The sequence below is a fragment of the Macaca fascicularis genome, chromosome 11 (assembly GCF_037993035.2).
Source record: "Macaca fascicularis isolate 582-1 chromosome 11, T2T-MFA8v1.1".
Lineage (NCBI taxonomy): Eukaryota > Metazoa > Chordata > Mammalia > Primates > Cercopithecidae > Macaca > Macaca fascicularis.
Window position 1 is genome coordinate 11,684,674 of NC_088385.1, and position 27,536 is coordinate 11,712,209.

General features: G+C 38.0%; 1 protein-coding gene and 2 long non-coding RNA genes across 8 annotated transcripts in view; 1 reads left to right on the plus strand and 2 right to left on the minus strand.

Annotated features, from left to right (window-relative positions):
- Window positions 1-23,807, plus strand: part of LOC102132378 (pregnancy zone protein-like) — a 49,999-nt gene extending 26,192 nt beyond the window's left edge. For 3 of the 6 annotated variants that reach the window (XM_005570065.5, XM_074006250.1, XM_045364701.3), the window contains 21 exons: window positions 2,096-2,260; window positions 4,144-4,231; window positions 6,987-7,122; window positions 7,646-7,874; window positions 8,379-8,505; window positions 8,706-8,827; window positions 9,045-9,096; window positions 15,082-15,165; window positions 15,703-15,879; window positions 16,163-16,250; window positions 16,906-17,062; window positions 17,454-17,528; window positions 17,817-17,994; window positions 18,435-18,658; window positions 19,537-19,755; window positions 19,932-20,062; window positions 20,434-20,524; window positions 21,067-21,135; window positions 21,852-21,954; window positions 22,776-22,817; window positions 23,638-23,807. In XM_005570065.5, coding sequence (XP_005570122.3) covers window positions 2,096-2,260; window positions 4,144-4,231; window positions 6,987-7,122; window positions 7,646-7,874; window positions 8,379-8,505; window positions 8,706-8,827; window positions 9,045-9,096; window positions 15,082-15,165; window positions 15,703-15,879; window positions 16,163-16,250; window positions 16,906-17,062; window positions 17,454-17,528; window positions 17,817-17,994; window positions 18,435-18,658; window positions 19,537-19,755; window positions 19,932-20,062; window positions 20,434-20,524; window positions 21,067-21,135; window positions 21,852-21,954; window positions 22,776-22,817; window positions 23,638-23,660 — 2,580 coding nt within the window. In that variant the 3' untranslated portion in view covers window positions 23,661-23,807. The remainder of the gene's footprint in view (window positions 1-2,095; window positions 2,261-4,143; window positions 4,232-6,986; window positions 7,123-7,645; window positions 7,875-8,378; window positions 8,506-8,705; window positions 8,828-9,044; window positions 9,097-15,081; window positions 15,166-15,702; window positions 15,880-16,162; window positions 16,251-16,905; window positions 17,063-17,453; window positions 17,529-17,816; window positions 17,995-18,434; window positions 18,659-19,536; window positions 19,756-19,931; window positions 20,063-20,433; window positions 20,525-21,066; window positions 21,136-21,851; window positions 21,955-22,775; window positions 22,818-23,637) is intronic. The other 3 variants (XR_012419973.1, XM_015430345.4, XR_012419974.1) reach the window with 3 other exon arrangements.
- On the minus strand, window positions 6,698-8,641 carry LOC141408020 (uncharacterized). The gene is made up of 2 exons (XR_012419989.1): window positions 8,299-8,641; window positions 6,698-7,888 (listed from the first exon to the last, which is right to left on the minus strand). It is a non-coding gene; the product is annotated as an uncharacterized lncRNA (long non-coding RNA).
- Window positions 17,634-27,536, minus strand: part of LOC141408019 (uncharacterized) — a 31,127-nt gene continuing 21,224 nt past the window's right edge. The window contains exon 2 of the long non-coding RNA XR_012419988.1: window positions 17,634-19,781. This is a non-coding gene — a long non-coding RNA (uncharacterized lncRNA). The remainder of the gene's footprint in view (window positions 19,782-27,536) is intronic.

Here is a 27,536-nt window from a genome sequence, read left to right on the forward strand (position 1 = left end):
TCTAAGTCTCTTTGTAATTCTCTAAGAACTTGCTTTATGAAACTAGGTGCTCCTGTATTGGATGCATATATATTTAGGTAGTTAGCTCTTCTTGTTGAATTGAACCCTTTACCATTATGTAATGCCCTTGTCTTTTTTCATCTTTGTTGGTTTAAACTTTGTTTTATTAGAAACTAGGATTATGACCTCTGCTTTTTTCTGTTTTCTCTTTGTTTGGTAAATTTTCCACCACTCCTTTATTTTTAGCATATGTGTGTCTTTGCACATGAGATGGGTCTCTTGAAAACACATACTGATAGGTCTTGACTCTATCATCTTGCCTAGCACAGAATCTTACGTACAATGGATGATTGAAACATTTTTAATGAGTGAGCAAATAAATAATAATTATTTGAGAAGGGTATTATTAATTTAATATTATGAATGAAGAAAACACAACTAGGATATATTAAAAATAGGGTTAGCGTTTCTACAGGAAAGTGAACAAAATAACAAACTGGTCGGTTAAATTGTTCCAATAATAAACATTCCCTGAGCATATGACCTATTCCACTTGAGAAATAAGGTAATAATAAGAAATTGATGATAAAAACAATGCGTTTTAAAGGAGGAATTCGATTCTAATTTCTTTTCTTTTAAATCCACTTCCTAACCCACCACTAATATAATTTCAAGAAATTATGCAAAAATTTTATGCTTTTCTTAAAATCCAGACACTCACTCCCTGGTTTTAAGTGTGGACAAAAGAGAGTTTCCGTTCCATGTTGTCTTTAAAAATGTCTCTTGCAATGAAGCAATTTCAGAATAACCCTATATTTTATTGGCTTCATGGTTCACTTATTTATTTAAGAAATATTTACTGCATCTTGACTATAAGATGGACTTTGTTTTGAGACCAGGATTATTAATGATGGACAATCCAGATTTGGTCTTTTACAATTTTGATTGTAAGATATAAAAACAAATAAGCAAGCAACAAAAACATATAAATATATAATTCCAGATTTTTATAAATACTATGAAAAGAATAAACAGAGTATTGACATCAAGAATAAAGGTGCTGAGAAATTTTTGAAATAGTTGAGTAATTTTGAAATTTTTACATTGGAGAATAGTGGAGGGGACAGAGCAAGTTTACAAAAAATGGAAGCTGCATGCCAAAGATTTTGAGTCAGAATGAATTTGGAGTGTACTGAAAAGGAAAAGGTAATCACCTACTATGTAACAGTGAGAGGGGAGGATGATAGAGGCTGCAGGTAGGATGAAAAACTAGGAAGATCATGGCAGGCTCTGTTTACCTGGTGTGGAGTTTGGAGTTGATAGTAAATGCAATGGTAAATCAATAAGGAAATTTACACAGGAGAGTGGACAATTGAGATGAATCTACTAAAAAGATCATATTTGCTGCTAAGAGTCTGGGAGCAAGAATGAAAGCACAAGAACAGTTACTAAGTTATTACAGTAGCACAGATGACAAGTGACAGAAGCCACATTAGAAGGTCTGCAGGTGTGTTTAATGGCCTGAACAGTGTATACCTAGCAGGTGGCCTTACACTAGGCTCTGGGCAAAACCAAAGTGGAATTGAATTATTTCTCAGTTGTCCCTTGCACCTGGATTTTTCTTAAGCTAAACTTGGTCCTAATATGGTAGACTAAAAAGAAAACTTGACACAGCCTTAATCATATGAAACGGAAAAAGGAAATGAATCAAGTATGTACAGGATTATTTTAGGTGAGGGGACTGTGAGTGGTTTTTATTTTTTCATTACGTGGCTCTGACGTCCATATTTTCTACTTTCTTTTACAAGTAGGCATTTTTTTTCCCCCTGGGAAATAGAGACTGTTTTATTTTTACTCAACCAAAATGAATTTTGAGATTTTGATCAATTCGTTTCATCACTCTATATATTACTTTCTTTTGCACAACCAAAGAATTAGAATCCATGACCTTTGATATCACTCCATGATTCTCTGTGTTGCTTTTCATGGGCATGTTGAATAAACACCATAATCTTTTAAATCGCCTGTGGGACATTATCACATTTTAAAATTTGTTTAAAAGAAAGAGATTTTCTTTGTTCTCTCAATGTTGCAGGTCTATAACTTGCTACCAGTGAAGAGTCCATTTACCTTTAGAGTTGGAGGTCCTGCGGATGAATATGATGAAAAGTGCAACATTGCAAAAGACACAACTCACAGAGGAATCACTTCCACACCAAAGCAAGTCTTGGAGGGCGATGACATTTACAGTACCTTCATGGTAATTTTTTTTTCCTAAAGCGTAACAAAAATTGATTTCTACCTCTCTGTTTAGATGGAGAAACAATGGACTTCTAAGCTCTAGGATCTTTTCTCCCCTCCCTCTAACAGAATGATAACTAACAGAAAAATATTGAAATCTCAGAGACAGAGAACTTTGTGGACATACAGATGTTCACACATGAATTTCTCTACCACCTTAAACAGCAAGTGGTTTACTTTTAGGCCCCAATCCTTAACCAAATGGATCCCAAAGCTGCTTACCACCATCATATTCCCCTCTCGGGGCTCTTGGGGATTCCAATATGTGAGAAAACCAAAACAAAATATTTTCCACAATGTGTCGGACACTCTTGAAAAGGTAAGCACCTTGTTGGTGGCCACCATCTCAGTCATTTGCACAACAAACACTTGCTGAATGAGTCCAGGCGCTGTGGCTCACACCTGTAATCCTTTGGGAGGCCGAGGCAGGCAGATCACGAGGTCAGGAGATCAAGACCATCCTGGCTAACACGGTGAAACTCCATCTGTACTACAAATACAAAAGAAAATTATCCGGGCGCGATGGTGGGCGCCTGTAGTCCCAGGCACTTGAGAGACTGAGGCAGGAGAATGGCGTGAACCCGGGAGGCAGAGCTTGCAGTGAGCCGAGATTGCAACACTGCACTCCAGCCTGGGCGACAAAGCGAAAGTCCGTCTCAGAAAAAAACAAATAAAGCTTGTTGAATGAATACAGGATTGAATACATAAAGTGAAAAACTTTAGTCTTCACAGGTTAATAAAATTCCAGGAAAACTTAAAGTTGTCTTTCATTAAGAAAAGATTAACAAAACTTGTATTAGAAATGTCAAGATGTCTTTAAAATGTAATTATTTAGTACTAACTGAGCAGAATTATTCAGGTTGTGAAATTAAATCTTATCACTATCAAAAAGCACTAAAAACTTTCATCATACCATCAGGAAAATATGTCATTCATCTGATAGAGGCCTACAGCTTAGCTGAAAGCCATTTAAATCTCTCTCTTCTGGACCTTCTGGAATCATAAATCAGATGGTAGAAGGATGAAAAGAATACTTCTTGGTTTATTAACTAGCTGTTTAATCTCTAAACATTTATTTCTGGTTTATTTCTTTCTGTTGCGTACGCAACCCCCATTGACAACTGTGCTCAAAAGTCCCACAGTTTCCCACATACTCTGAGATAAAACAGCAAATAATATTTATCTGTGACTAACGTTGAAGAAGGGGGAAGACGGAAACGGGTGGACTGTAGACAACTGTGGGCATCTGAATGTGGGTTTTAGATGCAGACATTTGAGACAATTAAAAGCAACTGATAAAAAAGAGGAAAGGACAACAGAAATGAGTTAAGCATAGATATTCAGGAAAAGCCATATCTTCTGGTAAAACCAAAACAGTTTACTAAGATTGTAAAGAACAACCTCCAATATGCAAACCTTCCATTTAAAATGACAAGAAATAAGCAAAAAAATTCTCTCTGCAATAAAGCCATAAGGAGAGCTCTCTAGATGCATACATAGACACGGATATTTGTTTCATGCAGGAAAAGAAGTCTAAAATACTCAGTTTTAAGGATGCAAAAAAAAAATTAAGGAGCATTAGCGTATACCAGACAATATTTAAAAATAAGAATCAGAAATAGGTTTGAATTCCCACTCCTGTTCACTCAATAGCGTAATGAACTTGACCTCCTCTGACTCTGTTTTTGTATTTATAAATAGCTGTCTTCATTATGTGTAATTTTCATGATGAGCCTATGAGCTATATGTAACATAATAGTGAAAGTACAATACAAATTCAAGAAATTACTTAGAGTCTCAAGATTGGATTGCCACTATACTTTAACAATTAATTTTTTTCAGGCCATAGGATTAGATATTTTTACCAACTCAAAAATCCATAAGCCACCTTTGTGTCTACCACGAAGATTGCGTGCCAGCATAATAGGAGGTAAGGGTGCGATTTATTTGTCTGACAAAATAGAAGAAAAATTGTGCTTTATTGGGTTGGTTTAAGGTGAAAAGCTATTTTTCTAAGTATTGGATCTTGAAACTGCAGCAACTTCTTGGTAAGTTAGCCCCAAATAATATTTTTTCCTCAAATAGAGGATTTTTAAGCAATTATTGTTATTTTCTCTTTGACATCAAAATCAACTACCTTTTTGTTTTTGCTTTTAATAGTCTTGCCATTTTAGATCTTCCTTATCCATGGTGGAGTCGATACCTGAATTAGTCAGAATTAGATTAAATGGCAGTATCAAACAAACTCCCACATCTCAGTGGGTAAGCATATAATAGTTTGGTTTTTGCTCATACAAAATCTACTTGTGAGTTCAGACGCTCTCCAGGACAGCTCCGTGCCAAACAGTGAGTCAGAGAGAACCAGTCTACCTTCCTCTGGTGACTCTGCCATCGCCAACGTGGCTTTCAGGGTCATACCTATGGGGAAGCAGGTTGCATGTGACTCTTAAAGCCAGGAGTAGGAATGGTTTACATCACTTCCGCCCATGTTCCTGCCCTAAATGCAAAAGAGGCTGAGAAATGGGAAGGCTCATGTGCATATTAACTGTCTCTGTCATATGTTCTTATGGAAAGTGAAGTGATTTATGTAATATTGAGCAAAAAGAGAGTAATGCAACTTTTGGCAGATACACTACCTCTGCATAGTCTCTTTGTGTGTTTCAAGTATACCTGGAAATGAGGAAAAGTTGAAAAGGGCCTAACTCAAAATTCTTTTCTACTGCCATCAGACATAGAGAAAATTTTCTCTGCGTGCTTGAATGTCTACCCAATTTACTTTGTAATAAAAAATGAGGATGGCAGTAAAAAGTGTTAAAAAAAAAAAAAAAGGAATAAACACATTTTAATACAGCAGATTCATTGTCTGGGAAGGCAAGGAGTAACGTTCTAGTTGGAAACAAAGGAGTCATTAAGGATATTTCCTCCCCAGAAAAAAAAAAAAAAATCCTGTATAGTGAAAAAAGAACACTGTTTTAAGAACAAAGGGACAATTTTTCATCACACTCCTCTCTGCTATGACTCTGTGACTTTGGAAATTTGCAGACTCACTTAACCTTTCAGAGGCTCAATTTCTTTAAATCTGAAGTCAGAATGACAACACCAAACTCACTGAGGTATTGTGATTGTAAAAGGGAAAAAAAAATCATGATTCCTTTAATGGCATGTTTGTTTAAAAAAAAGAAACTGAAAAGCATGATTAATTCACTTTCATTTCACTAAGTGTGTATTTTCTTTTTAACCCTAAGAGAAAACAGATCAATGGAAACAAAGGTATGATTTCAGAAAACCTGAAAACTCACAGTACATCATTACACTCTGACCCCAAATATTCTCTAATATTCTATGCAAATTTTTCTTTTGGTATTTGTTGCTTATCCATTTTTTCCTTCTCATTTTCAGTTACATCACTTTATCTGTCATTATTTCAAAGCTAGATTACTGAAAAACCATTCTAATTTACCTTCTTTGCCTCCAGCTTTTCTTTACCTCCCTCTATCCCACATGCCCTTAAACACTGCTTTTCTCAAGTCACTTATTTCTCAAACATAGTCACTACTTCCAGAATTCATAAGATTATTGCATTTAAGGTTTTAAAAGAGCACTTCTATTATTTTATATATATCATATATGTATTTATAATTACACACGTTACACACATATATAATTATCTTAAGAAAGTGATGCCCCAGAGATCAGAAGATATATTATAGAATACTATTATAATAAAGATATTTAAGATAATATTAACAATATATTAAGATTATGTATATCTTATATATACGTATAGCTTCTGATCTCTGGAATATCAATTTCTTTTTTATCAAGCTAACTAACTCCCGCCTTAACAGATCTTATTTATTTGTCTTAGCCTTCATGATGTTTTATTATATATTACACCTTCTGTTTACATAATTTTGGGAAACACATCCTGAAAATAGCCATTCTACTCTAGAGGGTAAATTTTTATTATCCCTGTGAAGCACCCTTCCACCTTTGTGTATATGTTTGCACGGTCGTTTCCTGGGAATGCCTCCCCATTCTCCTCTGCCTCCCATCCATGAATGATCATCTTAGGTTCCGCTTTGGTTAAGTCTTTTCCAGCCTAACTAAAGTTGATTGTCTTTTCATTCCTGACTCCCCATTGTCTATACCACATACTCCACTGAATCCTGTTGCTTATTGTTTATATCTCCATATTAATTCAATGTTGAAACAAACAAACAAAAAATCATTCCTGAAATCATCTTGCTTAACTAATATCCATTCCTCTTGTTTGATTCTCACTGCAAACAGAAGACATGTGAACACAATTTCAGTGTAAAAGCGTATTTGATGTATTAAATTACTCTTTATCCTTCCCTTCACCAGTTGAATAATCATCCTAGAGAGAGCTACATTTGTTTTTTTTTAATCAACTTTTATTTTAGATTCAGGAGGTACATGTACAGGTCATTTGTTTTTATTTATAAAGAAAAATATATTTAGCTCTAGATTCTGTTTGAAGAAAAAATAGGATTAGCTTTTCTATGGGAAAGTGAACAAAATAACAAGCTGATAGATTAAATTGTTCCAATAATAAACATTCCGTGAGCATATGACCTTATTCCACTTGAGAAATAAGGCAGCAATAAGAAATTGATTATAAAAAATGAGGTTCACACTGAGGCCTGTGTGTTGTCTTCCAGGACCAGGTCTGCGAGGCTTACCCCTAGGAGAAATAATGTGCCCAATGGTCGAAGAAGAACCTCAGATATTGCAAGTGGAAGAGATAGTCCGGAAGTACTTCCCTGAGACCTGGATCTGGGATTTGGTAGTAGTCGAGTAAGTTGTGTGTTGCCTGGAATTTAGTTTAGGAAAGGGTTTGAATCCTGCTGTATGACTGACTTTATCCCGGATTCCTGATCCTTTTAGTTCTGTTCTGCTCTTTGCTGGTAAATATTTAGGTTTATAGTTCATTTATCTCATAATTAAACAATGCTAATTTTTTTTTCTAATTTGGTCTATAGATAAATAATAGAAAGTAGGATGCTACCAGCCCTCTTAAATAAAGGAAAGGGAAGGGGAGGGGAGGGAGATTGGAAGAAACAGCAAAAGGAAGGAAAGAATGAAAGAAAAAAGGAAGAAAGAAAGGGAGGGAGGGAAGGAGGGACTAAGGGAGGTAGGGACAAAAAAAAACTTTAAGACCTTACCAGGAACACCAACCCTTAGATCAAGTTTAGCATTTACCACACTAGGTTACTGAGTTATCATGTTCTAGGATCACCCATGCTTTGTGTTAAAAAAAAAAAAAAAAAAAAGAGAGAGAGAGATTTGCTCACACTCCTCTTCTCTGCTCCTTCACTAGCTCATCAGGTGTAAGGGACCTGGTGATGCAGGTCCCTGACACAATCACGGAGTGGATGGCCAGCGCATTCTGCTTGTCTGGAACCACAGGGTTTGGCCTCTCTCCTGTCGTGTCTCTTCAAGCCTTCCAGCCTTTCTTCCTGGAACTCACCCTCCCTTATTCTGTGGTGCGAGGAGAAGCCTTCACACTCAAAGCCACTGTGTTTAACTACTTGTCCATTTGCATTCGGGTAAGGGCACTTCTCTGGAAGTGAATGAGAATAGAAGATAGTCACCATTCATTACCAGGTCTCCTAGGTAACCCAGGAAATCAGAACTGCATATGACACATCCTAATTTTGGAACAGACCTGGTACTAAAAGAAAAGGTACCTGACGGGTCCAAGGTGGTAAGGTTATATTCATTCAGGCTCCTACATCTGTGTATTCCTAAATTCAGACATTATGTCCACCTGGTTGCTTCATGTTTTTCACTAAACACCTCTTTCTTCTGTTGGCACAAGGCCAAATCCTAAACATTTATCCTAATTCCTGTCAGTTTTTCCATTTTCTTGTTTCAAACACCTAAACTACAAAGTGTCTGATACAGCTGGTCATGTTTGCATAGCTTCTCAGCGCCTCCAGACGGACGGACGTTGTCCCTCAGTCCACTTACCTGATGCACACAGCATCTTCCCCAGTATGCATCCTGTTCTGCATCCCTTCATAAACTTGTGCTTGGGTGTGGGGGGACAGGTCATTGTGCAGCTAGAAGTCTCTTCCGCTTTCCTGGCTGTCCCAACAGAGAAGAATGAAGAATCTCACTGTGTCTGTAGAAATGGGCGGAAAACCGTGTCCTGGACTGTGACTCCAAAGTCACTGGGTGAGTAGTAACGCTATTAGCAAATTCCACTTCGTGTGCTCAGATGATTTTTTTTCTGCACTGACCCCAATACATACTTTTTCTCCTCCTTTAATACTAATCAAGAGGAAGACAACCACTAGATACACTGGGGAAACTGAAAAAGAAGAAACCGTTCAATATAAAATCACCATTTAACTCTTAAGAACTTTGTTCCCCAGGAAAGGTGAATTTCACAGCTACCGCAGAAGCCATGCATTCTCAGGAAGCGTGTAACAATGAGTTGACTGATGTCCCACCACTTGTGCAGAAGGACACTGTAGTCAAGCCCTTACTAGTTGAGGTATGTGAGTTTACTCTCTGTGAGTCTCAGAGCCCTTATTATTTCATACAGTGTTATCTAATATGCATCTGACAGTGACATTTAATTCCCAAGAATGTGGATAGATCTGCAATCCAATTTTTCACCAGCATTTTCTCCTTTGCTTTCAAGTGTTTAATTTTTCTTTTATACATTCAGTATTGCTTTACTTTTTTTTTTATTTTTTGTCAATATAAAGCCTGAAGGAATAGCAAAGGAGGAAACTTTCAACACGCTGCTGTGTGCATCGGGTAAGTGTAATAAATAGAGAAAAATTTCATGTTAAGTGACTTGCCAGAGTATACAGTTGTGGAATGTCTTTTGGAGGCATGCTTTTCTCTGAGAGAGAGAGAGAGAGAGAGAGAGAGAGAGAGAGAGAGAGAGAGAAACTCTTACCCTCCTCAAAATCTAAGTACATTTGATGAAAAACATTGTCCTAATGAAAACCACTTGGAATGAGCCTCAACTTTCTTAGGGAAATAAATAGAAAGTACTTTTCAGTTTAAAGTATTATTATTGTATTTTAAGAATAAAGAAATGGGCATAGAGAAATAAAAGTCTCGATTAAAAGCTTAAAAGCTTTTGCCTAATAATAAGGACTAAGGCTGTTGACGTCAGGACAGAATTCTTTCTGATACATCTGTTTCTCAAATGTCTTTCTAAACCGTGTTCAAAATATTGAAATATCTGTGTGACGCTAGTATGATTTACCATTCAATTAACAGTTTAAATGCACTCAGGTTTTTACTTAAACAAGTTATTTTAAGAGGAACTGCAGGTCACTAACTTGTATAGAAAACCAACATTTTACTAATATCATTAATATAACAATATAAAAATTACCCCTATATTGAAAGAGAGAGGGAAAAGCTAACACTTTTTTATGTTTATTTAAATTATCATTAAAAATGCAACTCGGTGCCATCTATAATCATCTTGATGATAATGCTTAGTCTGCAGATCTCTCCTCTCTATATGAAGATCCCTTGATAAAATCATCTAGTCAATGGCTTTAATAACAACTATGTACTTGTGTCCAAAAATATACAACTTGGATCCACACCTTTTTCCTGAACTCAAACTCATGTGTTCAACTGCCCACTCCTCTCCACTTACAGGCTTGTAGGTCTCATAGGCATATCAAAATCAGCAAGTTTAAAACTGAGTATCAGCTCTTCCTCACAAACCTGCTCCTCCTTCAATTTCCTTCATCTCAGATGATGAAAAATCTGTTCTTCTACTTGCTGGGAGAGAAACACTTTGGAGTTCTTCTTTACTACATTCTTTCCCTTATACTCCCTACCCAATCCATGCACAAATCTAGTCAATTTCACCTTCAAATTATATCCGGAATCTACCCACTTCACTCCATCTCTACGATTCTAGTCCTTTCTCTTGCAGGCTCTCAATAGCTTTCTAACTGGTCTCCTGATCATCTTTTCTTGTTCCCCTTCAGCGAGAGGGATCCTTTAAAGCATGTGTCAGATTGTGTATCTTGTCTTCTCTAACGCTTTCAGGAATCTCCCATATCCCCCTAAAGTTAAAGTGTAAACTTTTAATGCACTTAGAACTCAGCTCTGCACCAAGTGGACCTAATAGACATCTACAGAACTCTCCACCTCAAATCAACAGAATATACATTCTTCTCAGTACCACAGCGCACATATTCCAAAATTGACCAAATAGTTGGAAGTAAAGCACTCCTCAGCAAATGTAAAAGAACAGAAATTATAACAAACTGTCTCTCAGACCACAGTGCAATCAAACTAGAACTCAGGACTAAGAAACTCAATCAAAACCGCTCAACTACATGGAAACTGAACAACCTGCTCCTGAATGACTACTGGGTACATAACGAAATGAAGGCAGAAATAAAGATGTTCTTTGAAATCAATGAGAACAAAGACATAACATATCAGAATCTCTGGGACACATTTAAAGCAGTGTGTAGAGGGAAATTTATAGCACTAAATGCCCACAAGAGAAAGAGGAAAGATCTAAAATCGACACCCTAACATTACAATTAAAAGAACTAGAGAAGCAAGAGCAAACACATTTAAAAGCTAGCAGAAGGCAAGAAATAACTAAGATCAGAGCAGAACTGAAGGAGATAGAGATGCAAAAAACCCTTCAAAAAATCAATGAATCCAGGAGCTGGTTTTTTGAAAAGATCAACAAAATTGATAGACTGCTAGCAAGACTAATAAAGAAGAAAAGAGAGAAAAATCAAATAGAGAATAAAAAATGATAAAGGGGATATCACCACCGACCTCACAGAAATACAAACTATCATCAGAGGATACTATGAACACCTCTACGCAAATAAACTAGAAAACCTAGAAGAAATGGATAAATTCCTGGACACATACGCTCTCCCAAGACTAAACCAGGAAGAAGTTGAATCCCTGAATAGACCAATAGCAGGCTCTGAAATTGAGGCAATAATTAATAGCCTACCAATAAAAAAAAAGTCCAGGACCAGACGGATTCACAACTGAATTCTACCAGAGGTACAAGGAGGAGCTGGTACCATTCTTTCTGAAACTATTCCAATCAATAGAAAAGGAGGGAACACTCCTTAACTCATTTTATGAGGCCGACATCATCATGATACCAAAGCCTGGCAGAGACACAACAAAAAAAGAGAATTTCAGACCAAAATCCTTGATGAACATCGGTGCAAAAATCCTCAATAAAATACTGGCAAACTAAATCCAGCAGCACATCAAAAAGTTTATCCACCATGATCAAGTGGGCTTCATCTCTGGGATGCAAGGCTGGTTCGACATACGCAAATCAATAAATGTAATCCAGCATATAAACAGAACCAAAGACAAAAACCACATGATTATCGCAATAGATGCAGAAAAAGCCTTTGACAAAATTCAACAGTCCTTCATGCTAAAAACTCTCAGTAAATTCAGTATTGATGGAACGTATCTCAAAATAATAAGAGCTATCTATGACAAACCCACAGCCATTATCATACTGAATGGGCAAAACTGGAAGCATTCCCTTTGAAAACTGGCACAAGACAGGGATGCCCTCTCTCACCACTCCTATTCAACATAGTGTTGGAAGTTCTGGCCAGGGCAATCAGGCAGGAGAAAGAAATAAAGGGTATTCAATTAGGAAAAGAAGAAGTCAAATTGTCCCTGTTTTCAGATGACATGATTGTATATTTAGAAAACCCCATTGTCTCAGCCCAAAATCTCCTTAAGCTCATAAGCAACTTCAGCAAAGTCTCAGGATACAAAATCAATGTGCAAAAATCACAAGCATTCTTATACACAAATAACAGAAAAACAGAGAGCCAAATCATGAGTGAACTCCCATTCACAATTGCTTCAAAGAGAATAAAATACCTCAGAATCCAACTAACAAGGGATGTGAAGGACCTCTTCAAGGAGAACTACAAAACACTGCTTAATGAAATAAGAGGACACAAACAAATGGAAGAACATGTCATGCTCATGGATAGGAAGAATCAATATCGTGAAAATGGTCATACTGCCCAAGCTAATTTATAGATTCAATGCCATCCCCATCAAGCTGCCAATGACTTTCTTCACAGAATTGGAAAACACTACTTTAAAGTTCATATGGAACCAAAAAAGAGCCTGCATTGCCAAGACAATCCTAAGCCAAAAGAACAAAGCTGGAGGCATCATGCTACCTGACTTCAAACTATACTACAAGGCTACAGTAATCAAAACAGCATGGTACTGGTACCAAAACAGAGATATAGACCAATGGAACAGAACAGAGCCCTCAGAAATAATACCGCACATCTACAACCATCTGATCTTTGACAAACCTGACAAAAACAAGAAATGGGGAAAGGATTCCCTATTTAATAAATGGTGCTGGGAAAACTGGCTAGCCATATGTAGAAAGCTGAAATTGGATCCTTTCCTTACATCTTATACGAAAATTAATTCAAGATAGATTAGAGACTTAAATGTTAGACCTAAAACCATAAAAACCCAAGAAGAAAACCTAGGTAATACCATTCAGGACATAGGCATGGGCAAGGACTTCATGTCTAAAACACCAAAAGTAATGACAACAAAAGCCAAAATTGACAAATGGGATCCAATTAAAGTAAAGAGCTTCTGCACAGCAAAAGAAACTACCAAACTACCACCAGAGTGAACAGGCAACCTACAGAATGGGAAAAAATTTTTACAATCTACTCATCTGACAAAGGGCTAATATCCAGAACCTACAAAGAACTCAAACAAATTTACAAGAAAAAAACAACCCCATCAAAAAGTGGGCAAAGGATATGAACAGACACTTTTCAAAAGAAGACATTTATGCAGCCAACAGACATATGAAAAAATGCTCATTATCACTCGCCATCAGAGAAATGCAAATCAAAACCACAATGAGATACCATCTCACACCAGTTAGAATGGCGATCATTAAAAAGTCAAAAACAACAGGTGCTGGAGAGGATGTGGAGAAATAGAAACACTTTTACACTGTTGGTGGGACTGTAAATTAGTTCAACCATTGTGGAAGACAGTGTGGTGATTCCTCTAGGATCTAGAACAAGAAATACCACTTGATCCAGCCACTGCATTACTGGGTATATACCCAAAGGATTATTAATCATGCTGCTATAAAGACACATGCATACGTATGTTTATTGCAGCACTATTCACAATAGCAAAGACTTGGAACCAACCCAAATATCCATCAGTGACAGACTGAATTAAGAAAATGTGTCACATATACACCATGGAATACTATGCACTCATAAAAAAGGATGAGTTCATGTCCTTTGTAGGGACATGGATGCAGCTGGAAACCATCATTCTCAGCAAACTATCACAAGGACAGAAAACCAAACACCGCATGTTCTCACTCATAGGTGGGAATTGAACAATGAGAACACTTGTACACAGGGCAGGGAACGTCACACACTGGGGCCTGTCGTGAGGTGAGGGGAGTGGGGAGGGATATCATTAAGAGATATACCTAATGTAAATGACGAGTTAATGGGCGCAGCACACCAACATGGCACATGTATACATATGTAAGAAACCTGCATGTTGTGCACATGTACCCTAGAACTTAAAGTATAATAATAAATTTTTTAAAAAAAGAAACCCTTGCTACCCCATGACTTCACATCTTCCTAACCTCTCCTTTGCTCACCCCATGCCGGCCACACTGACCTCCTTCTTCCTACTGGAATACATCTGGCATTCTTCAGTCTCTGGAGTCCTTTTACTTTTTGTTCCTTTTTCCGGGAAGTGTCTTCCTCCAGGTTTGGATAAATCTGGCTCCTTGACTTACTTAGAGTCTCTGCTCACATAGGACTTTCTATCAATGAGCTTTTCCATAGGGAGCCCCCTCCCTACATCCTGCACTTCCTGATCTGCCTTGTTTTACTAGCTCACCATAGAAACACTTACCCTGCTTTAATTTTCTCTATAGCACTTATCAACATCTAGCATACTAAATATACTCTTGGTTTTTTTTTTTTTTTTTTTTTTTTTTTTATCTTACTCTTCCCCTAAAACTGAAATCTCCAGGAGGCCAGGAAATTTGTTTTGAAAGTTTCAGTATCATTGCACTTAGAACCTGGTACATAGTATACACTGAATACAAATCAATAGAATGAATGTAATTCTTGGAAAGCATTAACAGTAGCAGGAATTAATATAAATCATGAAGAGAAGGAAATAAGTATACCATAAGTATATGCCTATAGGAAAAGCCATAGAAATTTAGCACAAATGTATGTGATGAATATGAACTTCACAGAGATGAATCATAGCTTTAAGAGAAACTTGGACTGTATCAAAGAAATTATATAATAACCGAGCCAGGCATGGCGGCTCACACCTGTAATCTCAGCAATTTGGGAGATGGAGGCGGGCAAATCGCTTGAGATCAGAAGTTCAAGACCAGCCTGGCCAACTCTGTCTCTACAAAACAGAAATTAGTCAGGCGTGGTGGTGCATGCCTGTAATCCCAGATATTTAGGTGACTCAGGCACAAGAATCGTTCGAACCCACGAAGCAGAGGTTGCAGTGAGATCACACCACTGCACTTTGGCCTGGGTGACAGAGGGAGACTCTGTCTCAAAAAAAAAAAAAAAAAAAAAAAAAAAAAAAAAGTTATATAATGACCAAGGAAAATAAAACTTTGGATTTAGATGATGTAGAGAAACATGATTCATAATTTCCCCTCCTTTATATGTGTTTGTCTTCTTCCATTAGATACTGGAGTACCTGAAAAGGTGTCACTGAATGTTCCTTCAAATGTGGTTGAAGGATCTCCTAGGGCAACATATTCAGTTTTGGGTGAGTCTTTCAGCCCAAGGGAAGCAGCTGTCTAGCTGTGTAATTCTAGTGCATGGGCCTCGCCTTCCGTGATTACTGAAGTCTCTGACAACGGGCATTGGATTGAGAGAAGCACTAAGGGTTACACTATGTTACAGTTGGAAAGGGGCTTGAATAGATGTTGTGCTACATATTATGCCTTGATATATTCTAAAAAGAAAGGGTCACCTCTCTGTGCCCTCATCTTCTAGCAATTTACTAGGTGGTAGTGCTTCCAAGTCAATTTGAAAATGGTTGTGGTTGAGTTTTACCAGACATATGGCCCACGAGAAAAGATAGATCACCTACCATTCAGTTTCTTCCCTGCTTTCTCCATTCTTAAACCATCTACTTCATTTTCTCACTTTTTGTTTTTCTCCCTATTTCTTGTTTTTTTCACCTTTTTTAGTCTTCTTGTCCTTCCCTATATAGGCCATTTGACCTCTCAGTTAGCTGATAATCTATTTTCCTAGCCCAATACAAACGATATCTGATTTCTTTACAACTTTCATTCCACAGGTGATATACTAGGCTCTGTAGTGCAAAACCTTCAGAACCTTCTCCAGATGCCCTATGGTTGTGGAGAGCAGAATATGGTCCTTTTTGTCCCTAACATTTATGTTCTAAACTATCTCAATGAGACACGACAGCTGACAGAGAAGATCAAGGCCAAAGCCACTAGCTACCTCATCAGTGGTGAGAGATTACCTCAGAAGGAAAAGCCATACTCTCTTAAATATTTTTGGTGAACTAAAATCTCTTTCATTAAGATTTGATAGTCATTGCTGTGATTTTCAATAAAATGTCCCAATATACAAGTAGAAAATTCAATACTATCATCAAGCCTGTGATTGGGGATTGGGGGAGATTTTAACTAAATATTAGTTACCCTACGATTCCTAACAGCACTGAGAAAAAGGCTTAATAATCCTCCAGTGTCTTTGCCATTTCAATAAATCTATGAAAACTTCCTCTTCAGGGTACCAAAGGCAATTGAATTATAAGCACAGAGATGGTTCCTACAGCACCTTTGGGGACAATGACGGTAGCAGTCAGGGAAACACTTGGTAAGATTATTTTTTCCCTATGCTCTCTGTAGATCCATGATATTTCAGGATTCTAGAAACAGCTACTCTCTAATATCTGGAGTTTTTTGTGGAAAATTGTTAATCTTTAAATAATGCATATGCTGTATGTATCATTCCTGTTGGGTAATCTCACGGTTTCATCTCTGAAAGCTTACCTGCTGTGATAACACAGCTGAAAATGGTGAAATAAGGATCTTCTAAATGGAAATATAGAGCAGAAAATGTCACTCTTCACTCTATAAAATGACCGAGGAAGAAGCTCCCACACTGTGCATTAAAAAAGGAGAGGAGGGGGAGGACAGAAGGAGACCGTGATGCAGTAAAATCAGGAAAAGTCATTCTGGAAATGCAGCTTTCATGGTGGGGGGGGGGCTTGGAGGCTCCAACAAATGTTTCACAACAAAAAATTTAAAAAACATCATCTCAGAGAAACCAATAAAGTTGAGAGAGAATAAAAGATATTGAGATGTTTGTTGGACTAGAGTATATTCCGCTCTTATATACTGTTTTCCCATCAATTCCTCCCAGTAATCTTCTCCACTGAATTGTGAAGAGCAATGTCTGGAGGCAGTGTGCAAAGTGAGCTGTAAAAGTGAGGTGGTCTTCATGTCTGTGTCTCTGTTTTGCTGGACAGGCTCACTGCATTTGTGCTCAAGTCCTTTGCTCAAGCCCAATCGTACATCTTTGTGGAGCACTCACACATCAGGGATGCCCTCACCTGGCTTTCACGGAGACAAAAGGCAGATGGTTGTTTCGAAGGCTCCGGATCACTGCTGAACAATGCCATTAAGGTGATGCCTTCTCTATTTTTGTTCTGGTCCCGAAGATAGTGATATATGGGAGGAAATGATGTTTGAATTGAGTCCTTCAGTCATTGCGACATAAATTTCAGGAGGAATGGTGGATTCTAAATCTCCTGAAATCTAGCAATGCCTTAGTAGTTTGTTATTGAATGAAAATAGTGTTCAAAAAAACCTCAAAGCCGAACACACTATAAAAAGTGAGGGAAGGTGATTTGGGACACACTCAAGAATTTTAGGGTAGAGGAGGAAGGGGAGAAAATCAACAATCTAGCACAAGACAAGAAACCATCTAGTGAAGATGTGAAAAGGAAAAGAAATGTTAGCAGATGGTGTCTCGTGACTATTGAAGTGTTTGAGTCTCTGCCTCTGATCCTTACAGGGTGGGGTGAACGATGAGTTGACACTCTCTGCCTACATCACCATTGCTTTGCTGGAGATGCCACTGCCTGCCACTGTATGTTCAAGCACATCCCCTGTACCTCCTTCACACATGTAAATAATAAAATTATGATATGATGAATCCCTGAGGGAAATTAATTGTGATTTTTATGGTATTTAATTTTGTTTTATTTCAATGGAATGTAAAGGACCAGATCCTTTTGGAAGCAGCAGAGGAAACTCCTCTCTGGTCAGAACTGTGAGGTTACACAGACACATTAGGGTTTTTAATCTGCAGTTAGCCTGGGGATAGCTCATTTGCCTAGTTCTGCTATTTTACAATAGCCTTTCATTTTCTTTATAGCACACAGTGGTCCGCAGTGCCCTATCCTGCCTTGAAACGGCCTGGAGCTCCACCTCAGAGGACCAAGGAAGTCTTGTCTACACCAAAGCATTATTGGCCTATGCCTTTGCCCTAGCAGGAAACAAGGTCAAACGAAGAGAGTTGCTTGAATCATTAAACAGAGAGGCTGTGAAAGAAGGTACGAGTTGCTACTGCAAAGTTTACTTCTAACAACCACCAGTGACCAAAAGAAGGAAGGATGCCTCTACTGAGCTCATGCCTATCATGCTGCCTTAATTTAATGATAGAATAATTATCATTGATCTAAGACTTGAATTCTCTGGATAACATGGATCATTTTATTAATCCACACAGTATAGACTCTATACAGTCCCAGCTTCTAGTATCACACACACATGTAGTAGACACAAAAGCTCAATGTTATTCTCTGGAACTTTACTTTCTTGACAAGGATTTGTTTGATAGTGACTATTTAATGCTTTCACTTTGTTTAATGCTTTCACTTCATTAAAATGAAATGTCAATTTATTAGGTGAACTATACTTATAATTATCACTTATGGATTAGATTTTGAAATCATCCCTTAAGCTAAAAATTCTACCCTTTTCTATGTCAAAGAGGATTCAATCCACTGGCAACGTCCTGGGAAACTTCAAGAAGCTAAGACCCTCTATTCTCAACCACGGGCTCCCTCTGCAGAAGTGGAGATGACATCTTATGTGCTCCTTACCTATCTTACTGTCCAGCCCGCCCCATCTTCAGAGGACCTGTCTGTGGCATCACGTATTGTGAAGTGGATTACCAACCAGCAAAATCCCCAAGGGGGCTTCTCCTCCACTCAGGTCTGTGGGGACACTCTAGAAGGAAACATAAATATATTCACATATATGAAGATACAGCCATCTTCTGGGAGTTGAATAATGGAATAGTTGGTATTTCTAATTCACACTTTCTCCATCCCTCCATCAGCAGACAAGTTCCAGCCTTACTATCTTATGTATGGATTACTACTCTGTCCTTTTGATACTGTCTCCTCTCTTAACTCCCTAGGGGACCCCCAACCATGCAGGTAGGTTTGTTTTCACAAAGCAATGTTTTCATGGGATTACTTCCCTTAGAAAATAAATCATTTTTCACCCAAAGCCTAAAATTATCTAATATTTTATCAATAATATTTCCTCTCACCAGTAAACATGAGCACACCAATCTGATTAGGCAGATCCCTTTGCTTCTTCTGGAATTAGCTCACTGCACCATTACTTCACATAGAGCATTCCCCACCCAGGTCCCCCTGATACCTCTCTTCTGTCTACATAAACCCTGCTCATTATTCAGAGATAATCTTATTTCTCACCTTCTTCAGTCTTCTCTTACTATTCGAACCCATATTTTCTTCTCTCTTCTCTGACCTTTCATGACAAATATTGTTACATAAATTTATAAATTATTGAAATAACCTGTGCTTGTGTCAAATATCTAAGTCTTATCACCATATGTATATTGTAAACCAGCTGAATGAAGAAACTTTAAAAATTTACCTTCAAAGTATCTGAAATAGTTTATCATTACTAACCAGATTGAACTAAATTGAAATAGTTAGTGGACTGCGTTTATGACTAAATAGTTCTGAAGAAAGAATAGTGTTGTTATGGTTTACATCCAGTGTGCGTTTGTTACTTTCCTCTTCTGTGATTTCTCTACTCATTTTTTTTTTTTTCAGGACACAGTGGTGGCTCTTCAAGCCCTCTCCAAATATGGAACAGCAACTTTCAGTAAAAGTGAGAAAGCAGCTTTGGTCACCATCAAATCTTCACACACCTTTTCTAAAGACTTCCAAGTAGATGATGGCAATCGCCTAGTGCTGCAGGAGGTCCGGTTACCAGAGCTTCCGGGGGAGTACAGCACAACCGTGTCAGGGTCGGGATGTGTGCACCTCCAGGTGAGACTGCTGGGGTTTAGGAGATGCTGCAAATGGGAGAGAAAGTTTCAAGAGTTATATTTGAATTTCAAAATAAGAAAAAGAAGTATGTGCTAAGGAACGGTATGAATCATCTGGAACAGATTATGAGACAATTTCAGTGTAAAAATTAAGGATTTTTTTTCCATTTGTTTTAGACATGCCTGAGATATAACATCCTTCCCAAGAAAGAAGGGAAAGCGCCCTTTGCTCTGCAGGTTAATACTCTCCCCACGAATTGTGATGGAGTGGATGCTCACAGAAAGTTCCAGATTCACATCAACATTAGGTAAATCCTAGATCGTGACCAGACTTTTTGCACCAACCTAATAGAATATGGGGAGATTGATTTTCTTATGTGGAGAAACTCCACTCTCCAAAGCCACACATAATGAATATGGAATTCTTGCAGTGTTTATTACAAGAAACTTTCTTGCAGTGTTTATTAACAAGAAAAAGCGTTAACATTGAGAATATGGTATTACAATACCTGAAAAGTGTGAGCCTAAAATGATGGGTTTTCCAAACAACCACAACAGAAACAGATACAGTAGATATAGTAACTTAGTGTTAGAAATAGAAGGTAAAGAGAGAGTTTGTCTTGAATGAATTCCAAGAAATTTTGTTTGACTTCCTTATTCCTATGCATTGACTTTATAGTTATACTGGGGACCGACCCAGTTCCAACATGGTCATTGTTGACGTGAAGATGGTATCAGGCTTCATACCTATGAAACCATCAGTTAAACAGGTAATCCCTAGATCCCTTACAAATAGCAAAGTCATGGTAAATGCTGCCATTTATCGTTGTCAGTTTGACTTTATTGATGCACTTTTCAAGAGGTGTGCTCCCTCAAAATTGCTTCTCTAAAGGGTGTCTCTATCATTTTAATAGTGTGTATCATGGTTATATGGTGTCAGGTATAGGGTATAAGTCAGAAACATGATAAATAATATTCCAACAGGCCCCAAGACACCTAGTTATGTGGAATGGTATTGAATTATTTTCCAGCTATATATAAAAAGAGAAAAGGATATATGTGTGTGTACATGCATATATATATATATATATATATATATATCACATATATGTGTCTGCACATACACTTATAGCATATATAGAGAATAAAAGTTCAATAAATATTGCTATTGTTATCATTATTATTCTTAAAGAAATCAAAATTAGTAGTTTGGATGCTCCTGAGAAGCTGTTTATATCGTAAATTCCTGAAAACTACTGCCAGTATAACATTTTCTCATTCCATATTTCTGGCTTATTCCCTTGATCAACAGCTCCAGAAACAGCCTCAGATTCAGAGGACTGAAGTGAGCATCAACCATGTCCTAATCTACTTTGAAAAGGTAAGACTTTCTGTGACTCTGCTAGATCTGGAGTAACAACTAGAGGTTCTAACAAACCATAACAGGTTCCATATAGTGCTGTTCACATATACAGGTGAGAGAGGACAAAGTGGCTATAAAAAGAAATGAAGCCGGCCAGGCACAGTGGCTCACACCTGTAATCCCAGCACTTTGGGAGGCCAAGGCAGGTGGATCACGAGGTCAGGAGTTCAAGACAAGCCTGGCCAAGATGGTGAAATCCCATCTTTACTACAAATACAAAAATTAGCTTGGCACAGTGGCAGGTACCTGTAGTCCCAGCTACTTGAGAGGCTGAGGCAGGAGAATTGCTTGAACCTGGGAGGCAGAGGTTGCAGTGAGCCGAGATCGTGCCACTGTACTCTAGCCTGGGAAACAGAGCGAGACTCGGTCCCTGCCCCCCTCCCCCAAAAAAAAGGAAAAAAAAAAGAAAAAAGAAATGAAGCCTGGACTGTCAACAGGCTTGATTTATTACATTTGGCTGTCAACAAAATTGTCTCTTTTGTCCTTCTTTTATCTGTCTTTTAGTATGTTATGCAGGTCACGGAAGTCCCCTTTCTTTTCATAGGTTCTGGTACAGATGTGTATAGCATAACTACAGGGTTTGATAATATCTTATGAAGAGAGGACAGTAACTAGTAACTAGTTAATCAAAGATTAACTAACCTTTGATTCTAATTGTTTTCCTGTCCCCCCAGCTAACCCATCAAACCCTGAATTTTTCCTTCTTTGTGGAACAAGACATCCAAATAAAGAATTTAAAACCAGCTACAGTAAAAGCCTATGATTATTATGAGACAGGTAAGCTTCAGACATGCTGAGCTTTAAAACAAAAAACAAAAACAAAAACAAAACTACTAACCCAGTAAAGGATTGCCTTAACTAAAGCAAAACTCCACAGTGTTTCACGGGAGGAAAAGGTGAGTTTGTGCGCACTGAATAATCATGTTCTTGTATATGAACCTCTCGTGTCCCCCCACTAAACAAGTCTTAGAGTCATTCTTATAAATTGACCATAAGGCAATGAGAGGGTCCATTCTATCTAAATTTCCCTATAAAGTTGTTTGTCCTGGGCTGAATTATTCCAAAGAGATAAGAAGAGTATGGTAACTGAAAAAACACATCTCAGTGCTGATGCCTGACGTGAAAAATTTGATCTGTTTTTGACTTGTGCTTTGGATAGTCTCACACAATTTGGGGAACTTTGTAATATATCAGGAAATACTTTGATTTGCTCATGGCTTTGAGCTAGAAAATTAACCACCATCGTAGCATGATGGTAGTGCTAAAACTGTTCTTTGATGAAGGGAAGGTTCAGAGAGCAAGGTGCAATTCCAATGAGAAAAATACAGCTGTGAAAAGGCACTATCTGTGGAGCCCTGTAACTATATTCAGGCACACCACCTGTGTACCCGGCCTCTCAATTCTGTTCCCAAGTCAGATTTTCTCTTGGTTTCCTCCCACCAATCCCAAACAGCTTAATAGAGAAATCATTTTTATTGGCTCTATAGCGATGCTTTCTACTTTCTTTCTTGGCTTACATAGTTTATTTACGATTCACATCTTAGGTGCTTATGTCTGAATGTCTTCACTCTTTCTCTCCATTAATTTCTGTGTTTCAGATGAATTCACCTTTGAAGAATACAGTGCCCCTTGCAGTGCTGGTAAAGTATTAATGATTCAATTGAAAGAAAATAAATAAGTATCTCAGTTAAACAGTAAAGTCTAATCCCAACTTCAAAACAAATAAGCATCTCAGTTCTCTGCATAAGACTGCTTCTTGAGATGACTGTATCCTTTCTATATCCTAAAAAACCCCTGATGTACTGTATATAAATTGAACTATATCAAATGTATTATAGCATTTCTCAGAAAAAAAAATGCAAGTTAATACAATTACTGGTGTCTGGGGTGACTTGTTTGAAGATGAATCTAAGAATTTGCCATATATAAAAACTAAATTATCTAATATGTAGTTTCCATTCTATACCCAGTGGTGATACATTCATCACCTATAACCTTTCTGGGATATTTCTAAAGTCAATATGTATTGACTTTATACTAAAGTATATTTACTTTAGTAAATGTACTAAAGTCATATATACTAAAGTCAATGTACTATATTGACTTTACTATATTGACATTTACTATATACTTTAGTAAATGTACTAAAGTCATATATACTAAAGTCATGTATACTAAAGTCAAAAAATTTGTCACTGTAATTATCCATATAGCACAGCACGAAAGGCTCAGCCTGTAGGACCTTCCTTTAGGCTGATTGACAGGGTTCACCTTTGACATAGAATTTACCACGAAACCTTTGCATCTCCGCTGTGAAATATGAAAAATGGAGAACATCCCTATCATTAAAAATAATTAAAAGTTACTAAGTTCAAATATTTATAACTGAAATACAAAGAGTTGTTCTTAAGTAGGTCACAGAATTTCCCTAATATTTCTTCCTTTTCTTTTACTGTTTAGAATCTGAACAAAGAAATGCTTAAAAACAGCAACTTATGGGCCTCACCAGGTGAACTCCAGAAATGAAGAACAGACTCATCAAGAGAGACAACAGTGAGAGAAAGAAGGGAAGATCATTGGAAATACATAAAATGTGTATGTTGAATAAATTTATGGCATTTACAACTCTATCTTTTCTTTTGTTCTTTATCAATATCATATTCCCTTTTCTGAATATGAATCTATTCTCCATAGCACTTAGTCACAGAAAAACTATACAAAGAGGTACACTCAAAAACACTATAGATGAATTAAAGTGGAATTTTTAAGAAGTCAATTAACCCACAAAAAGGAAAAAGAAAACAGTTTTTCCAAACATTGGAAACAACAAAAAGTCTATCAGTAGATGAATGGTTTGGCAACGATACAACATAGTTCTGCTGGACGACGAAGAGGAACAAACGATTGACATACACAATGACTTAAGTGGATCTCAAAAGCATTAAGCTGCATGGGGGAAAGAAAAGCCAATCTCAAAAGGTCACATGCTGTATGATTTCTCTTACACAACATTCCTTAAATGACAAAATTGTAGAGATGAAAAACAAATTCGTGGTTACTAACGGTTACAGAGAGTGGGGGAGTGGGATGGGTGTGACTGTAAGTGGGTAGCATTAGAGAGTTTTTGTGGTGATGAAATCTTACATGTGTAGAAGCAAAAGTACTTCTTCAGATTTTTACATTTAATTCCATCTCAAATTATTTTCTTGTTTGTTGGGTGGGGAGCAAGAGAGTATCTAAATTGACTTTTTTTCCACGTAGCTTTCTAATAGTCCTATTAATATTGATGGACCAATTCAATCTTTCCCTGCTAATAAAACATGCCTCCTTTATCACATATTAAATTATCATGTATACCAAGGCTTGTTTCTGAAAGGTCTATTCTAGTCCATCGAGTACCTGGTCTATTCTTTTATGAGAATTAAAATATTTGAATTACTGTAGCTTAATAAAATATTTTAATAACTACTATGGCTGATGTCTTTTCACTTCTCTGTTTTCACTTTTTCTTTGCATTACTGATTTGTGTCCTCACCAAATCTCATGTTGAATTGTAATCCCCAGAATTGAAAGTAGGGTCTGGTGGGAGGTGATTAGATTGTGGGAGTGAATCCCTCATTAATGGTTTAGCACTATCCCCTTGGTGGTTGTTCTCATGATAGAGTTCTAGCAAGTTCTGGTCATCTAACGTGTGTAGCACATCTCCCACACCTTGCTCATGCTCCTGCCATGTTAGAAGCCTCGCTCCCTTTTAGCTTTCTGCCATGATTGTAAGTTCCTGGAGGCCTCCCCAGAAGCCTAGCAGAAGCCAGCATCATGCTTCTTGTGCAGCCTGTGGAACTGTGAACCAATTAAACCTCTTTTCTTTATAAATCAGCCAATCTCAGGTATTTCTTTATAGCAATGCAAGAATGGACTAATACAATTACTAAGATCATTATTTGTTCAAGTTAAAACTCTAGAATCTTTTAAGTTCATTATCCCCATAGTCAATTAGGTATTATTTGGAATTGCATTGAATATATAAATGAATTTATTGTCACGAGTGTCAATTTTTTGCATTTAATCTTCCCTATTCAGACTCATTTTGTATTTACTCAATTCACATGAAGCAAATTCTAACTCTGACTTAATTTCTAAATTTGGACTGAAATACAAAGGTGAAGATTAGCTTCATAGACATATATAGTAGGATAAATTGAAAAATAACGTATACATGGAGACAAATTAAAAGATTTTCACAAGATAGTGAAAACTAGAACAGTATTTCTCATTTGATGATTGATGTCCTTGAAAGGTTTTAAGCAGGAGAATAGTTCCAATTTGCATTATGGATAGTCATCTTCCAGGCAATGGCAAGAAGAAGATAGCAAGCTTTTCCTGGATCCCAGATTCACAGTCCATTTGTGCAGAGCTGAGCACTCTTCTTCATGATTAACCAAATGAATTAGTAGACATATTGCTATTCCATACTCACACAACTACACACTTCAAAAATGATTTATGAATTCCAGTTCCAAGATGGCCAAACAGGAACAGCTCCAGTCTGCAGTTCCCAGTGTGATGGACGCAGAAGACAGGTGATTTCTGCATTTCCAACTGAGGTACCTGGTTCATCTCACTGGGACTGGTTGGACAGTGGGTGCAGCCCACAGAGCATGAGCCAAAGCAGGGCGGGGCATCACCTCACCCGGGAAGCGAACAGGTTGGGGATTTGCCTTTCTTAGCCAAGGGAAGCCATGACAGACTGTATGGGGAAACTCATGACACTGCCACCCAAATACTGTGCTTTTCCAATGATCTTAGCAAATGGCATACCAGGAGATTATAATCCATGCCTGGCTTAGTGGGTCCCATGCCCACGGAGCCTTGCTCACTCTAGTCCAAGATTGAACAGCAAGGTGGCAAGCCTGGCTGGAGAAGGGGCATCTGCCATAGCTGAGGCTTGAGTAGGTAAACAAAGCAGCCACGGCTGGGAAGCTCAAACTGGGTGGAGAGCACCGCAGCTCAATGAGGCCCACCTGCCTCTGTAGGCTCCATCTCTGGGGGCAGGGCATAGCTGAACAAAAGGCAGCAGAAACTTCTGCAGACTTAAACATCCCTGTCCAACAGCCTGAAAGGAACAGTGGTTCTCCCAGCATGGTGTTTGAGCTCTGAGAATGGACAGACTGCCCCTTCAAGAGGGTCCCTGACCCCTGCGTAGCCTAACTTGGAGATCCTCCCAGTAGGGACTGACTGACACCTCATACTGCTGGGTGCCTCTCTGAAACGAAGCTTCCAGAGGAAGGATCAGGCAGCAATATTTGCTGTTCTGCAATATTTGCTGTTCTGCAGCCTCTGCTGGTGATACCCAGGCAAACAGCATCTAGAGTGGACCTCCAGCAAACTCCAACAGACCTGCAGCTGAGGGACCCGACTGTTAGAAGGAAAACTAACAAATAGAAAGGAATAGAATCAACATCAACAAAAAGAACATCCACACCAAAACTCCATCTGTACGTCACCATCATCAAAGACCAAAGGTAGATAAAACCACAAAGATGGGGAGAAACCAGAGCAGAAAAGAGGAAAATCCTGAAAACTAGAGCACCCCTTCTCCTCCAAAGGATCACAGCTCCTTGCCAGCAACAGAACAAAGCAGGACAGAGAATAACTTTGACGAGTTGACAGAAGTACGCTTCAGAAAGTCAGTAATCCTTCCGAGCTAAAGAAGGATGTTCGCACCCATCGCAAGGAAGCTAAAAACCCTGAAAAAAGATTAGACAAATGGCTAACTAGAATAAACAGTGTAGAGAAGGCCTTAAATGACCTGATGGAGTTGAAAACCATGGCATGAGAACTGCGTGACACATGCACAAGCTTCAGTAGCTGATTTGATCAAGGGGAAGAAAGGGTATCAGTGAATGAAGATCAAATTAATGAAATGAGGTGAGAAGAGAAGTTTAGAGAAAAAAGAGTAAAAAGAAACAAACAAACCTCCAAGAAATATGGGACTATGTGAAAACACCAAATCTACATTTGATAGGTGTACCTGAAAGTGATGGGGAGAATGGAACTAAGCTGGAAAACACTCTTCAGGATATTATCCAGGAGAACTTCCCCAACCTAGCAAGACAGGCCAACATTCAAATTCAGGAAATACAGAGAACACCACAAAGATACTCTTCGAGAACAGCAACCCCAAGACACATAATTGTCAGACTCACCAAGGTTGAACTGAAGGAAAAAATGCTAAGGGCAGCCAGAGAAAAAGGTTGAGTTACCCATAAAGGGAAGCCCATCAGACTAACAGCGGATGTCTTGGCAGAAATCCTACAAGCCAGAAGAGAGTGAGGGCCAATATTCAACATTCTTAAAGA